At 42.3% G+C, this 13,778-nt stretch overlaps 1 protein-coding gene across 1 annotated transcript in view; it reads left to right on the top strand.

The window, feature by feature from the left end:
• The window catches only part of LOC124143344 (NADPH oxidase 5-like), a 45,341-nt gene that overhangs the window by 19,060 nt on the left and 12,503 nt on the right, over nt 1–13,778 (top strand). The window contains exons 2-5 of the mRNA XM_048395281.1: nt 650–755; nt 5,763–5,913; nt 12,034–12,244; nt 12,940–13,331. Coding sequence (XP_048251238.1) covers nt 650–755; nt 5,763–5,913; nt 12,034–12,244; nt 12,940–13,331 — 860 coding nt within the window. The remainder of the gene's footprint in view (nt 1–649; nt 756–5,762; nt 5,914–12,033; nt 12,245–12,939; nt 13,332–13,778) is intronic.

The following is a 13,778-nucleotide window of genomic DNA, read 5'->3' as shown; positions in this document are numbered from 1 at the left end:
CCCAATCTGTTGACTGACATTGGGAGCGTACCCGGGTTTGCTACCAGGAATACAGCCCTTCTGACAATCTGGGTAATGCAGAAGGCTGCAGTGTTGGGGAGTCTTCACATTCTCCGAAAAGTTCTCGGTGGGTTTGACTTGCCAGCGCCTCCTGGGGGAAGTCCCATTCGCTGTCTGGGCTGTGTGTAGAGGGGGCAAGGGCCCTGAGCTGATGATGAGCCTAACCAGCCTGACTGTGCCAGGATCACCCAAACCCTTTTTGCGGCATTTTATATTTTAATCTGTGCATAACAATAATCACAATGAAAGATAAATTATTGTTGTTATCGTATCAGCATAACTACAACTGATAATACAGGTTGTTGTCCTTTACGTTTTTTGAATAGAAGACAATAGACATTACCGAGTCTGTGGCTATCTAATTACACATGTCTGAACATGTTATTTGTCGCCCTTCCAGGCTACACACGTGTATTAATATTCAAAGGCCACATGCAACATGCATGACAACAAGAGGACTACATGTCTACGGGGTACACTGCTACCCCCGATAATGGAGCGAAACAAACAAATCAAGGGGGTGATTACTCCTTATACTTCAGCCCTGATAACCCAGCTCATGCACTCAATCTTAATTGCTTTGTTCTAGTCAGGACAGCATGGTTCGTTCCCTTGAGAAGCAGCTCTCAGAGACGGTGGGCCTTGACACAGAGATTGACTACAAAACGTTCAAGAGGAGCCTCAAAGTTAGAGATGTGAGTGAGTCAGGTTCATCCCGTGTGTGAGTGAGTGAGTCAGCTTTCCCTTGTATGTGAGTGATTGTGTGAGTCAGCTTTGCCTTGACTGAGAGTGATTGAGTAAGTCAGCTTTGCCTTGACTGAGAGTGATTGAGTGGGTCAGCTTCCTCTTGTCTGTTAGTGAGTGGTCTGCTTTCCCTTGTCTGTGAGTAATTGAGTGAGTCAGCTTTCCCTTGTCTGTGGGGGAGTCAGCTTTCCCTTGTCTGTGAGTGATTGAGTGAGTCAGCTTTCTCTTGTCTGTAAGTGATTGAGTGAGTCAGCTTTCCCTTGTCTGTAAGTGATTGAGTGAGTCAGCTTTCCCTTGTCTGTGAGTGATTAAGTGAGTCAGCTTTCCCTTGTCTGTGAGTAATTGAGTGAGTCCGCTTTCCCTTGTCTGTGGGTGAGTCAGCTTTCCCTTGTCTGTAAGTGACTGTGTGAGTCATCTTTCCCTTGTCTAAGAGTGATTGAGTGAGTTAGTCAGCTTTCCCTTGTCTGTAAGTGATTGAGTGAGTTAGTCAGCTTTCCCTTGTCTGTCAGTGATTGTGTGAGTCAGATTTCCCTTGTCTTTGAGTTATGGAGTTAGTCAGCTTTCCTTTGTCTGTGAGTTATTGTGTGAGTCAGCTTTCCCTTGTCTGTTGGTAATTGTGTTAGTCAGCTTTCCCTTGTCTGTGAGTGAGTCAGCTTTCCCTTGTCTGTGAGTGATTGTGTGAGTCAGCTGTCCCTTGTCTGTAATCGATTGTGTGTGTCTGTGAGTGATGGAGTGGGTCAGATTTCCCTTGTCTGTGAGTGACTGAGTGAGTCGGCTTTCCCCTGTCTGCTTGTGATTTAGTGAGTCAGCTTTCCCGTATCTGTGAGTGAGTGAGTGGGTCAGCTTTCCCTTGTCTGTGATTGAGTGAGTCAGCTTTCCCTTGTCTGTGAGTGATTCTTTGAGACATCTTTCTCTTGTCTGTCAGTGAGTGAGTGGGTCTGCTTTCCCTTGTCTGTGAGTGAATGAGTGGGTCTGCTTTCCCTTGTCTGTCAGTTAGTGAGTGGGTCAGCTGTCCCTTGTCTGTAAGTGATTGTGTGTGTCAGCTTTTTCTTTTCTGTGAGTGATGGAGTGGGTCAGATTTCCCTTGTCTGTGAGTGACTGAGTGAGTCGGCTTTCCCCTGTCTGCTTGTGATTGAGTGAGTCAGCTTTCCCGTATCTGTGAGTGAGTGAGTGGGTCAGCTTTCCCTTGTCTGTGATTGAGTGAGTGGGTCAGCTTTCCCTTGTCTGTGAGTGATTGAGTGAGTGGGTCAGCTTTCCCTTGTCTGTCAGTGAGTGAGTGGGTCTGCTTTCCCTTGTCTGTGAGTTAGTGAGTGGGTCAGCTTTCCCTTGTCTGTGAGTGAGTGAGTGGGTCTGCTTTCCCTTGTCTGTGAGTGAATGAGCGAGTCAGCTGTCCCTTGTCTGTGAGTGAGTGAGTGGGTCAGCTTTCCCTTGTCTGTTGGTGATTGTGTTAGTCAGCGTTCCCTTGTCTGTAAGTGATTGTGTGTGTCAGCTTTTCCTTGTCTGCGAGTGATGGAGTTGGTCAGATTTCCCTTGTCTGTGAGTGACTGAGTGAGTCAGCTTTCCCCTGTCTGTTTGTGATTGAGTGAGTCAGCTTTCCCTAGTGTGTGATTGTGTGAGTCACCTTTCTCCTGTTTGTGTGTGGGTGAGTGAGTGGGTCTGCTTTCCTTTGTCTGTGAGTGATTCTTTGAGACATCTTTTTCTTGTCTGTCAGTGAATGTGTGAGTCAGCTTTCCCTTGTCTGTGAGTGATTGTGTGAGTCAGCTTTCCCTAGTGCGTGATTGTGTGAGTCACCTCCCCCCTGTTTGTGTGTGAGTGAGTGGGTCTGCTTTCCCTTGTCTGTGAGTGATTTTGTGAGTCAGATTTCCCTTGTCTGTCAGTGATTCTTTGAGACATCTTTTTCTTGTCTGTCAGTGAATGTGTGAGTCAGCTTTCCTTTGTCTGTGAGTGATTGTGTGAGTCAGCTTTCCCTTGTCTGTCAGTGATTCTTTGAGACATCTTTTTCTTGTCTGTCAGTGAATGTGTGAGTCAGCTGTCCCTTGTCAGTAAGTGAGTGAGTGGGTCTGCTTTCCCTTGTCTGTAAGAGATTGTGTGTCAGCTTTTCCTTGTCTGTGAGTGATGGAGTTGGTCAGATTTCCCTTGTCTGTGAGTGACTGAGTGAGTCAGCTTTCCCTAGTGTGTGATTGTGTGAGTCAGCTTTCCCCTGTTTGTGTGTGAGTGAGTGGGTCTGCTTTCCCTTGTCTGTGAATGATTTAGTGAGTCAGATTTCCCTTGTTTTTGAGTTAGTCAGCGTTCCCTTGTCTGTAAGTGATTGTGTGTGTCAGCTTTTCCTTGTCTGCGAGTGATGGAGTTGGTCAGATTTCCCTTGTCTGTGAGTGACTGAGTGAGTCAGCTTTCCCCTGTCTGTTTGTGATTGAGTGAGTCAGCTTTCCCTAGTGTGTGATTGTGTGAGTCACCTTTCTCCTGTTTGTGTGTGAGTGAGTGAGTGGGTCTGCTTTCCTTTGTCTGTGAGTGATTCTTTGAGACATCTTTTTCTTGTCTGTCAGTGAATGTGTGAGTCAGCTTTCCCTTGTCTGTGAGTGATTGTGTGAGTCAGCTTTCCCTAGTGCGTGATTGTGTGAGTCACCTCCCCCCTGTTTGTGTGTGAGTGAGTGGGTCTGCTTTCCCTTGTCTGTGAGTGATTTTGTGAGTCAGATTTTCCTTGTCTTTGAGTTAGTCAGCTTTCCTTTGTCTGTGAGTGATTGTGTGAGTCAGCTTTCCCTTGTCTGTCAGTGATTCTTTGAGACATCTTTTTCTTGTCTGTCAGTGAATGTGTGAGTCAGCTGTCCCTTGTCAGTAAGTGAGTGAGTGGGTCTGCTTTCCCTTGTCTGTAAGAGATTGTGTGTCAGCTTTTCCTTGTCTGTGAGTGATGGAGTTGGTCAGATTTCCCTTGTCTGTGAGTGACTGAGTGAGTCAGCTTTCCCTAGTGTGTGATTGTGTGAGTCAGCTTTCCCCTGTTTGTGTGTGAGTGAGTGGGTCTGCTTTCCCTTGTCTGTGAATGATTTAGTGAGTCAGATTTCCCTTGTTTTTGAGTTAGTCAGCTTCCCTTTGTCTGTGATTGATTGTGTGAGTCAGCTTTCCCTTGTCTGTGACTGATTGAGTGAGTCAGCTTTCCGTTGTCTGTTAGTGATTGTGTGAGTCAGCTTTCCCTTGTCTGTGAGTGATTGAGTGAGTGAGTCAGCTTTCCCTTGTCAGAGAGCCAATCAGCTTTCCCTTTGCTGTTAGTGAGTGCGAGATTTTCGATGATGTTATATTTGTTTTAGGCGTTTACAACTTCGGTGAAAACCACTTGCTATGGCGATGATAACATTATCAGGGCTGACATGGATTTGAACCAACGATCATAGATTTCATGCTCACCTAAGGGTCGAAAATATGCGCTGAAATTTGTCCACATTTTAAAACATCCCCAAAAAGGTCCCATCCTCCTTTTACGTGAAATACAGAGGCCAGAAACCAGTGAGTGTGGGTTAATACCGGTTTGTGGGTTTCACCAAAGTGGAAAACGCCTGAGACCGGCTTCACTTCGGGCTTTCCTCCCACATTAAGCTGACACGCTGTTATCTGCTGTTAAAAGCGACGTTAAACCTAACTCATCCACACCCGCGGATAATATAGTCGTCCATAGTAATGGGAAAGCAACAGTCAAATATAGATCGGTGACATTCCGCCCTGAGTGTGTGAGTGAGTGAGTTGGGTTTAACGCCGCTTTTAACAGTATTCCAGTTATATCACGGCGTGTCAGCTTAATGTGGGAGAAAAGGGCGAAGTGATGCAGGTCCAGGACCACTTCCGTGAAACCCACGAGCACGGATATGGTGCTGGCAAACCTAGAAACACAATCGGGGCGAACCGGTATTCGAACCCACAATCATAGGTTTCTGGCGTGCCCAAGGGACGCAACTTTGCACAGCGAATTACAGCGCCTTAGACGACTTGGCCACCCGTGCCCCCAATTCCGCCCTGAAATGGTTAACAGACAAAAGAGGGAAACACACATTGAATTGATTTGTAATCCAGATCATGAAACAATCCCCTTTGCAATTAGCTAGAGACAACGACGTGTTGAAGAAACAAACCATTTTTATTGAAACCCACGAGCACAGGTATTGTGCTGACAAACTTAGAATCAAAATCAAGGCGAACCAAGATTCGAACCCACGATTGACATCATGAGTATCGATCCTCGCAATTGGGATACGATGACATGCATCATCCAAGTCAGCGAGCCTGACTACTCGATCCCGTTACGACAAGCATAGTCGCCTTTTACGGCAAGCATGGGTTGCTGAAGACCTATTCTAAACAAACCTGGAGCTCTGAGGTGGAAAATTCCAAAAAAAGTGTAGTCTATTCTCTCTTGAAACCACAATTTGAATTAGAAAATTATCTGACGTCCCTACCCCTAAATAAAGCTATCCCTCTTCTTTTATTTCGTACTTCATGCCACCACTTACCAATTGAAAAAGGAAGATGGAATAGGATACCTATTTGTGAAAGAAAATGTAAACTGTGTTTTATTGATGATATTGGAGATGAATTTCACTATATTTTTAAATGTCCATATTTTACTAAAGAAAGAATTTTGTATATTCCACCTACATATTCTAAAAGACCTAATATGATTAAATTTCAAAGACTTTTCACTTGTAAAGAGATATCTGTATTAAAAAACCTTAGTAAATTCTGTAAATATGTAATGCAAATTGTAAAATCTTCCGGCTAACCGCATATCCGCTATTATAATGTGTATTTTGCTGTCATTTTGTACCTCATATGCCGAGGATCTCGCCCTTAGCGTAATAAAGTTCTGTTCTGTTCTAACCCGGATCTTCACGGGTCCAACAACTGATATTAATTGCTGACTAGGCTGACTAGGCGGAGTTTCATGTTTCTGTTATTGGCGTTGTCTCCTCTTTCAGTCTTTCTTCGCCAGACGGTTCTTCAAGTTGTTTGACACTGACAAGAGCGAGACTGTGGATGTGGCAGAAATGCTGGGTGCTATAAGACGCTTGAGGGATGGAACATCGACAGAAAAGCTCAAATTTCTCTTTGACGTTTACGATGAGAGCGGTAGGTGTGACCCACTTTGAGGGCTGTCGTATGCGGTACCTACCTTCACTTAGAGCAATAGGCATCATTGCTTTCTTGAGATGAGATTTACTATATCACTTTGATTGAGGATGTAGGTGTTATCTCCCTTTGTCGAGAGTGGTAGGTGTTATCTCCCTTTGATGAGATAAGTTTTACCAGACAGAGATAGATGTAACATCAATTTGACGAGAGTGGCAGGTGTTATCTCCCTTTGACGAGAGTGGTAGGTGTTATCTCCCTTTGATGAGAGCGGTAGGTGTTACCTCCCTTTGATGAGAGTGGTAGGTGTTACCTCCCTTTAACGAGAGTGGCAGGTGTTATCTCCCTTTGACGAGAGTGGTAGGTGTTATCTCCCTTTGACGAGAGTGGCAGGTGTTATCTCCCTTTGACGAGAGTGGTAGGTGTTACCTCCCTTCGATGAGAGCAATAAGCCTCCCTTTAATGAAGGTAGTGCTTTCGTAGATGATGTTGTACAGTTAAGTCACCCACCCTACAGCCCAGACTTAGCCCCCGGTGTCGTTTCCTGTCCCGGCAAATGAAATCTGCCCAACGTGGAAGACGCTTCCAGGATGACGAGGACATAAAGCAGCCACAGAGGCGTGGTTAGAGGACCAATCTGCGGATTTCTATAAAAGTGGTATTGAAAGCTTGGAGGACAAATGGAATAAGTGTATTCAGGTGAAATGAGATTTTATTGCAAAAATAAAAGTGCAAAAGATATTCTGCGACTTGGTCATATATTGAAGTTGCAAAACTTATTGACCCCCCCCCCCCCTCGTAGGTGGACGAAACTTTTTATGAAAGTGGTATGTGTTACCTCTCTGTGACTGCAGCCATAAGTGTTGACTCGATGTATCCGACATCTGATGAAATCGTTGTAAGTGTAATCTCCCTTAGATGAGATAGCTGTTACACCACTTTGACTGGAGTGGTAGGTGTAACTTCCCTTTGATTAGAGATGTAAGTGGTATCGCCCTTTGATAAGATAGCTGTGACACCACTTTGACTGGAGTGGTACCTCCCTTTGATGATAGTAATAAGATTTACTTACGTTGAGTAACGGTTCCCGTGACGCATATATACAGTAAACTACGGTTATAACGAACTCAAAGGGACTACTATTTTTAGTTCGTTATAACCGTAGTTCGTTATAAGCAGATATACAGCATAACCACAGCCAATAGTCGGGACTAAAAAGTAAGTTCGTTATATCAGTCAGTTCGTTATAAGCGTGTTCGTTATAACCGTTGTTTACTGTATGATGCTGTTGTATAAGAGACACAGAAAAGGAAATAGTTTTATCATATTTGTCAACTGATATCATAACATTAATCGTAGCCTTTTAAAACGATTTAAACTTAGGGTCAGATGAGCATACGGACTTTGTATTTTCATGTTCGTCAAAAAACAAAAGAACTGTTGCAAAGTGTGATGATGTCTATTTAACCATCACCCATTCCTGCAACAGTTTGTAAAAAATATTTTGTGGCTGGGTAATTTTGTGTATAACAATTATATCTTCAATGAAGACTGCGGTAAGAACTGAATTTGTAACCACATGATCGATATCTCTACTATGTTTGAAGTGTTGCAAATTTGTGCCGAAAAGAGCATTTTCTTATAGATAAGATAAAACGTTTACGATGTCCATCGGCAGTTGTGCAGTGTGAGCCTTTTTTTACTTTTTACTACTTTAAAAAAAATCAAGCTATAAATAAAATATACAACCATGTAGAAGTATTCTTTAAGTGCTGCCTAAGCGTCAGTACAGTTCATCTTGTGGATATAGTATCGGTAACTTAAGATATTAATACCGAAACAAAAAAAGCTGAAAGGAATTATATCTTGCTCATACCTGAATGAGTTTGAGTTACCATGTTGATGTACGTGTCATTTGTTGTAATGTGTCTTAACTTGTTGTACTCGGCAATGTTCCAGCCACACGGGCGGGCTTTTGAATATGAATTGTCAATGCAAGAGAAGAACTTGTCCAGATTATCCCCCTAAACAGATTCCATGTGACACAAAGTGCAAAATAGCTGTGACAGTTGTATGAATGGACCATTGAAAATTAGTGATGATACCAGGTGTTTGTGAAAAAGGTAAATAATCGAGGCTGGACGAGAAAACCCCGTGATTGATATTGCGAACAACGACACACTACGTCGGGATACGATGCAACGCCCTCAACCAAGTCACCGAGTCTGACAAACCAATCCATCAAGTCGCCTGTTCTCCTGTTCTAACGTGTGTCGTCGTCGTAGTGGTAGTGGCAGAGGTAGTTGTAGTGGCAGTGAAAGTGGTTGTAGTAGTGGCATAACATTCCTTAATAAACACTCCAGCAACGATCAACCCCCTCCCCTCCCCTCCAGGTGATATCAAAATGATGTGTACACTGGTTTACGTCCTGTGTGATAGTTAGGTGACGGTTATATTAACGTACACTGTTCTTCCTTCTAGGTGATGGTTATATCGATATGATGTATACACTGTTCTTCTTTCAAGGTTGTGGTTATATCGGCATAATGTATTCACTGTTCTTCTTTCAAGGTGACGGTTATATCGACATGATTTTTATACTGTTCTTCCTTCTAGGTGATGGTTATATCGATATGATGTATACACTGTTCTTCTTTCAAGGTTGTGGTTATATCGGCATAATGTATTCACTGTTCTTCTTTCAAGGTGACGGTTATATCGACATGATGTATACACTGTTCTTCCTTCTAGGTGATGGTTATATCGGCATAATGTATTCACTGTTCTTCCTTCAACGTGATGGTTATATCGACATGATGTATACACTGTTCCTCCTTCTGATGATGGTTATATCGACATGGTGTATACACTGTTCCTCCTTCTAGGTGATGGTTATATCGACATGTTGTATACACTGTTCCTCCTTCTAGGTGATGGTTATATCGACATGACGTATACACTGTTCTTCCTTCTTGGTGATGGTTATATCGACATTGTGTACACGCTGTCTTCCTTCTATGTGATGGTTATATCGGCATGGTGAATACACTGTTCCTCCTTCTAGGTTATGGTTATATCGACATGGTGTATACACTGTTCTTCTTTCTTGGTGATGGTTATATCGACATGGTGTATACACTGTTCTTCCTTCCAGGTGATGGTTATATCGACATGGTGTATATACTGTGCTTCCTACCAGGCGATGGTTATATCGACATGGAGTATACACTGTTCTTCCTTCTAGGTTATGGTTATATCGACATGATGTATACACTGTTCTTCTTTTGAGGTGATACTTATATCGACATGATGTAAACACTGTTCTTCCTTCCAGGTGATGGTTATATCGACATGGTGTATATACTGTGCTTCCTACCAGGCGATGGTTATATCAACATGGTGTATACACTGTTCTTCCTTCTAGGTGATGGTTATATCGACATGTTGTAGACACTGTCCTTCCTTCTAGATGATAGTTATATCGACATGGTGTATACGCTGTCTTCCTTCAATGTGATGGTTATATCGACATGGTGTATACACTGTTCTTCCTTCTAGGTGATGGTTATATCGACATGGTGTATAGACTGTTCTTCCTTCTAGGTGATGGTTATATCGATATGATGTATACACTGTTCTTCCTTCGATGTGATGGTTATATCGGCATGGTGAATACACTGTTCTTCCTTCTAGGTGATGGTTATATCGACATGGTGTATATACTGTTCTTCCTTCTAGGTGATGGTTATATCGATATGATGTATACACTGTTCTTACTTCGATGTGATGGTTATATCGGCATGGTGAATACACTGTTCCTCCTTCTAGCTTATGGTTATATCGACATGATGTATACACTGTTCTTCTTTCGAGATGATAGTTATATCGACATGGTGTAAACACTGTTCTTCCTTCCAGGTGATGGTTTTATCGACATGGTGTATATACTGTGCTTCCTACCAGGCGATGGTTATATCGACATGGTGTATACACTGTTCTTCCTTCTAGGTGATGGTTATATCGACATGGTGTATATACTGTTCTTCCTTCTAGGTGATGGTTATATCGACATGGTGTATACACTGTTCTTCCTTCTAGGTGATGGTTATATCGACATGGTGTATACACTGTTCTTCCTTCCAGGTGATGGTTATATCGACATGTTGTATACGTTGTTCTTCCTTCCAGGTGACGGTTATATAGACATGCTGTATAAACTGTTCATCCTTCTAGGTGATGGTTATATCGACATGGTGTATACACTGCTCTTCCTTCCAGGTGATGGTTATATCGACATGTTGTATACGTTGTTCTTCCTTCCAGGTGATGGTTATATCGGCATAATGTATTCACTGTTCTTCCTTCAACGTGATGGTTATATCGACATGATGTATACACTGTTCCTCCTTCTGATGATGGTTATATCGACATGGTGTATACGCTGTTCCTCCTTCTAGGTGATGGTTATATCGACATGTTGTATACACTGTTCCTCCTTCTAGGTGATGGTTATATCGACATGATGTATACACTGTTCTTCCTTCTTGGTGATGGTTATATCGACATTGTGTACACGCTGTCTTCCTTCTATGTGATGGTTATATCGGCATGGTGAATACACTGTTCCTCCTTCTAGGTTATGGTTATATCGACATGGTGTATACACTGTTCTTCTTTCTTGGTGATGGTTATATCGACATGGTGTATACACTGTTCTTCCTTCCAGGTGATGGTTATATCGACATGGTGTATATACTGTGCTTCCTACCAGGCGATGGTTATATCGACATGGAGTATACACTGTTCTTCCTTCTAGGTTATGGTTATATCGACATGATGTATACACTGTTCTTCTTTTGAGGTGATACTTATATCGACATGATGTAAACACTGTTCTTCCTTCCAGGTGATGGTTATATCGACATGGTGTATATACTGTGCTTCCTACCAGGCGATGGTTATATCAACATGGTGTATACACTGTTCTTCCTTCTAGGTGATGGTTATATCGACATGTTGTAGACACTGTCCTTCCTTCTAGATGATAGTTATATCGACATGGTGTATACGCTGTCTTCCTTCAATGTGATGGTTATATCGACATGGTGTATACACTGTTCTTCCTTCTAGGTGATGGTTATATCGACATGGTGTATAGACTGTTCTTCCTTCTAGGTGATGGTTATATCGATATGATGTATACACTGTTCTTCCTTCGATGTGATGGTTATATCGGCATGGTGAATACACTGTTCTTCCTTCTAGGTGATGGTTATATCGACATGGTGTATATACTGTTCTTCCTTCTAGGTGATGGTTATATCGATATGATGTATACACTGTTCTTACTTCGATGTGATGGTTATATCGGCATGGTGAATACACTGTTCCTCCTTCTAGCTTATGGTTATATCGACATGATGTATACACTGTTCTTCTTTCGAGATGACAGTTATATCGACATGGTGTAAACACTGTTCTTCCTTCCAGGTGATGGTTTTATCGACATGGTGTATATACTGTGCTTCCTACCAGGCGATGGTTATATCGACATGGTGTATACACTGTTCTTCCTTCTAGGTGATGGTTATATCGACATGGTGTATATACTGTTCTTCCTTCTAGGTGATGGTTATATCGACATGGTGTATACACTGTTCTTCCTTCTAGGTGATGGTTATATCGACATGGTGTATACACTGTTCTTCCTTCCAGGTGATGGTTATATCGACATGTTGTATACGTTGTTCTTCCTTCCAGGTGACGGTTATATAGACATGCTGTATAAACTGTTCATCCTTCTAGGTGATGGTTATATCGACATGGTGTATACACTGCTCTTCCTTCCAGGTGATGGTTATATCGACATGTTGTATACGTTGTTCTTCCTTCCAGGTGATGGTTATATCGACATGGTGCATACACTGTTCTTCCTTCTAGGTGATGGTTATATCGGCATGGTGTATACACTGTTCTTCCTTCTATGTGATGGTTATATCGACATGGTGTATACACTGTTCTTCCTTCCAGGTGATGGTTATATCGACATGTTGTATACGTTGTTCTTCCTTCCAGGTGATGGTTATATCGACATGTTGTATACACTGTTCTTCCTTTTAGGTGATGGTTTTATCGACATCGAGGAGTTACGGACGGCGTTGCGGTCGTGTATGGTGGAGAGCTCGGTGAAACTGGGAGAGGAGGAACTGGACATGCTGACTCAGGCATTATTTGAGGACGCAGATGAAGACAACAGCGGAGAAATTTCGTTTGAAGAACTTGAATCTGTTATGGATAAGAATCCTGGAGTGAAGGAAAACCTGTGTCTCAGGTGAGAGGGTGTCACACGTAGGAGCCCTTGTCACAAATGATCACACATATGTCTGTTATACTACTATTAATACATGCACATTAACATAAAAAAATGATGAGGATGGAGAATGGCCCATTGGTCGAAATTGCAAATCCGTGCCTTCATCAGATTGACCCGAGTTCGAATCCGACATTTGCACACATCCTTATCATTTGTATGTCATGTAAGTAAGTGAGTGAATGACTATAAATTAGTTATATCAGGGCATGTCAGCTTGGTGTTAAAAGAAAGACCTATATTCACAAATTCACAATTGAACCTTACCCCAACGTCTGTTCTGTGATAAAATGGTCGGGATTGCTTAACAATAAATATATCAATACATTGTTGAATGTCTGATGCATGTGAAAACATATATATATTGTCATATTGTCATATTGTCCCGGAACCCTAGCTTCACAATATGTGAGGCCTGTATGCATGAAATACTGATGGAAATAAATAGTTTCAGACACAGTAAAATTATAGCTATCATGGGTTCCCAACCTTGTCTTCCACATTTGGGGATTGAAACAATGCACACAAACACATCTCAACATTTGATTCAGAAACGTACTGACAGTAAAACTTACTTCCCTTATTGTTTCCTTATTCGTTTCCATCAGTATAATAATTCTTGAAGATCGCAGTTCTACTAGCTATTTCCTCTACAGTGTCGAACAATGGTTGCTACCCCCGCCAGCGAAAAAGAAAAGTTCATGGTATGACCACTATTTCTCGAAGTCATACATCTTCAACAACCTCCGGAAGCTAGCCTTCCTTGCCTTTTTGATGCTCCTCAACTGCATCTTGTTTGCTGTGGGCTGCTGGAACTACCGGACATCCAACTGGTGCATCATAGTAGCCAGAGGATGCGGCCTCTGTCTCAACTTCGACTGCACCTTCATAGTTGTTCTCATGCTCCGGAAGTGCATCACCTGGCTGCGTGCGACGCCTGTTGGTCACCTGCTTCCGCTGGACCAGAACATTTTATTCCACAAGTTGACAGGCATCTTGATAATGCTGTTTACCGTTCTTCATACTGCCATGCATATTGGAAATGCAAGTAAGTTGATAAAACAACACTACATAATTCTCTCAACATTTAGATAAAAAAAACATAACTCAGAAAAATAGCTCATTTTATTTATACGATCCATTTGGTGTTTTGAAACAAACAAAATAGACCCATGCAATGACATTTTTTGAAAGGACTGAAATACGGTCGATTTTCTATTTGACGGGATGATTTGGAAAGAGGTAGTACTTTGTCATGTCCTTGTGTTTGAGTGTGTCTCTGACTTCAATCCCAGCCATTATACCGGAGACTTAGTTCAAGCTGACAGTGTCTGTATTTATGTTTGTTGAAGTCATGGTAGCCAAGACTCAGTTCAACCTGACAGTGTCTGTATTTATCTTTGTTGCAGTCATGGTAGCCGAGAGTCAGTTCAACCTGACAGTGCCTGTATTTATGTTTGTTGCAGTCATGGTAGCTGAGAGTCAGTACAACCTG

The sequence above is a fragment of the Haliotis rufescens genome, unplaced genomic scaffold (assembly GCF_023055435.1).
Source record: "Haliotis rufescens isolate VD_foot unplaced genomic scaffold, xgHalRufe1.0.p SCAF_14, whole genome shotgun sequence".
In the NCBI taxonomy this organism is placed as follows: domain Eukaryota; kingdom Metazoa; phylum Mollusca; class Gastropoda; order Lepetellida; family Haliotidae; genus Haliotis; species Haliotis rufescens.
Note: the sequence above shows the minus strand (reverse complement) of the source record. Positions and strands in the feature narration are given on the sequence as shown.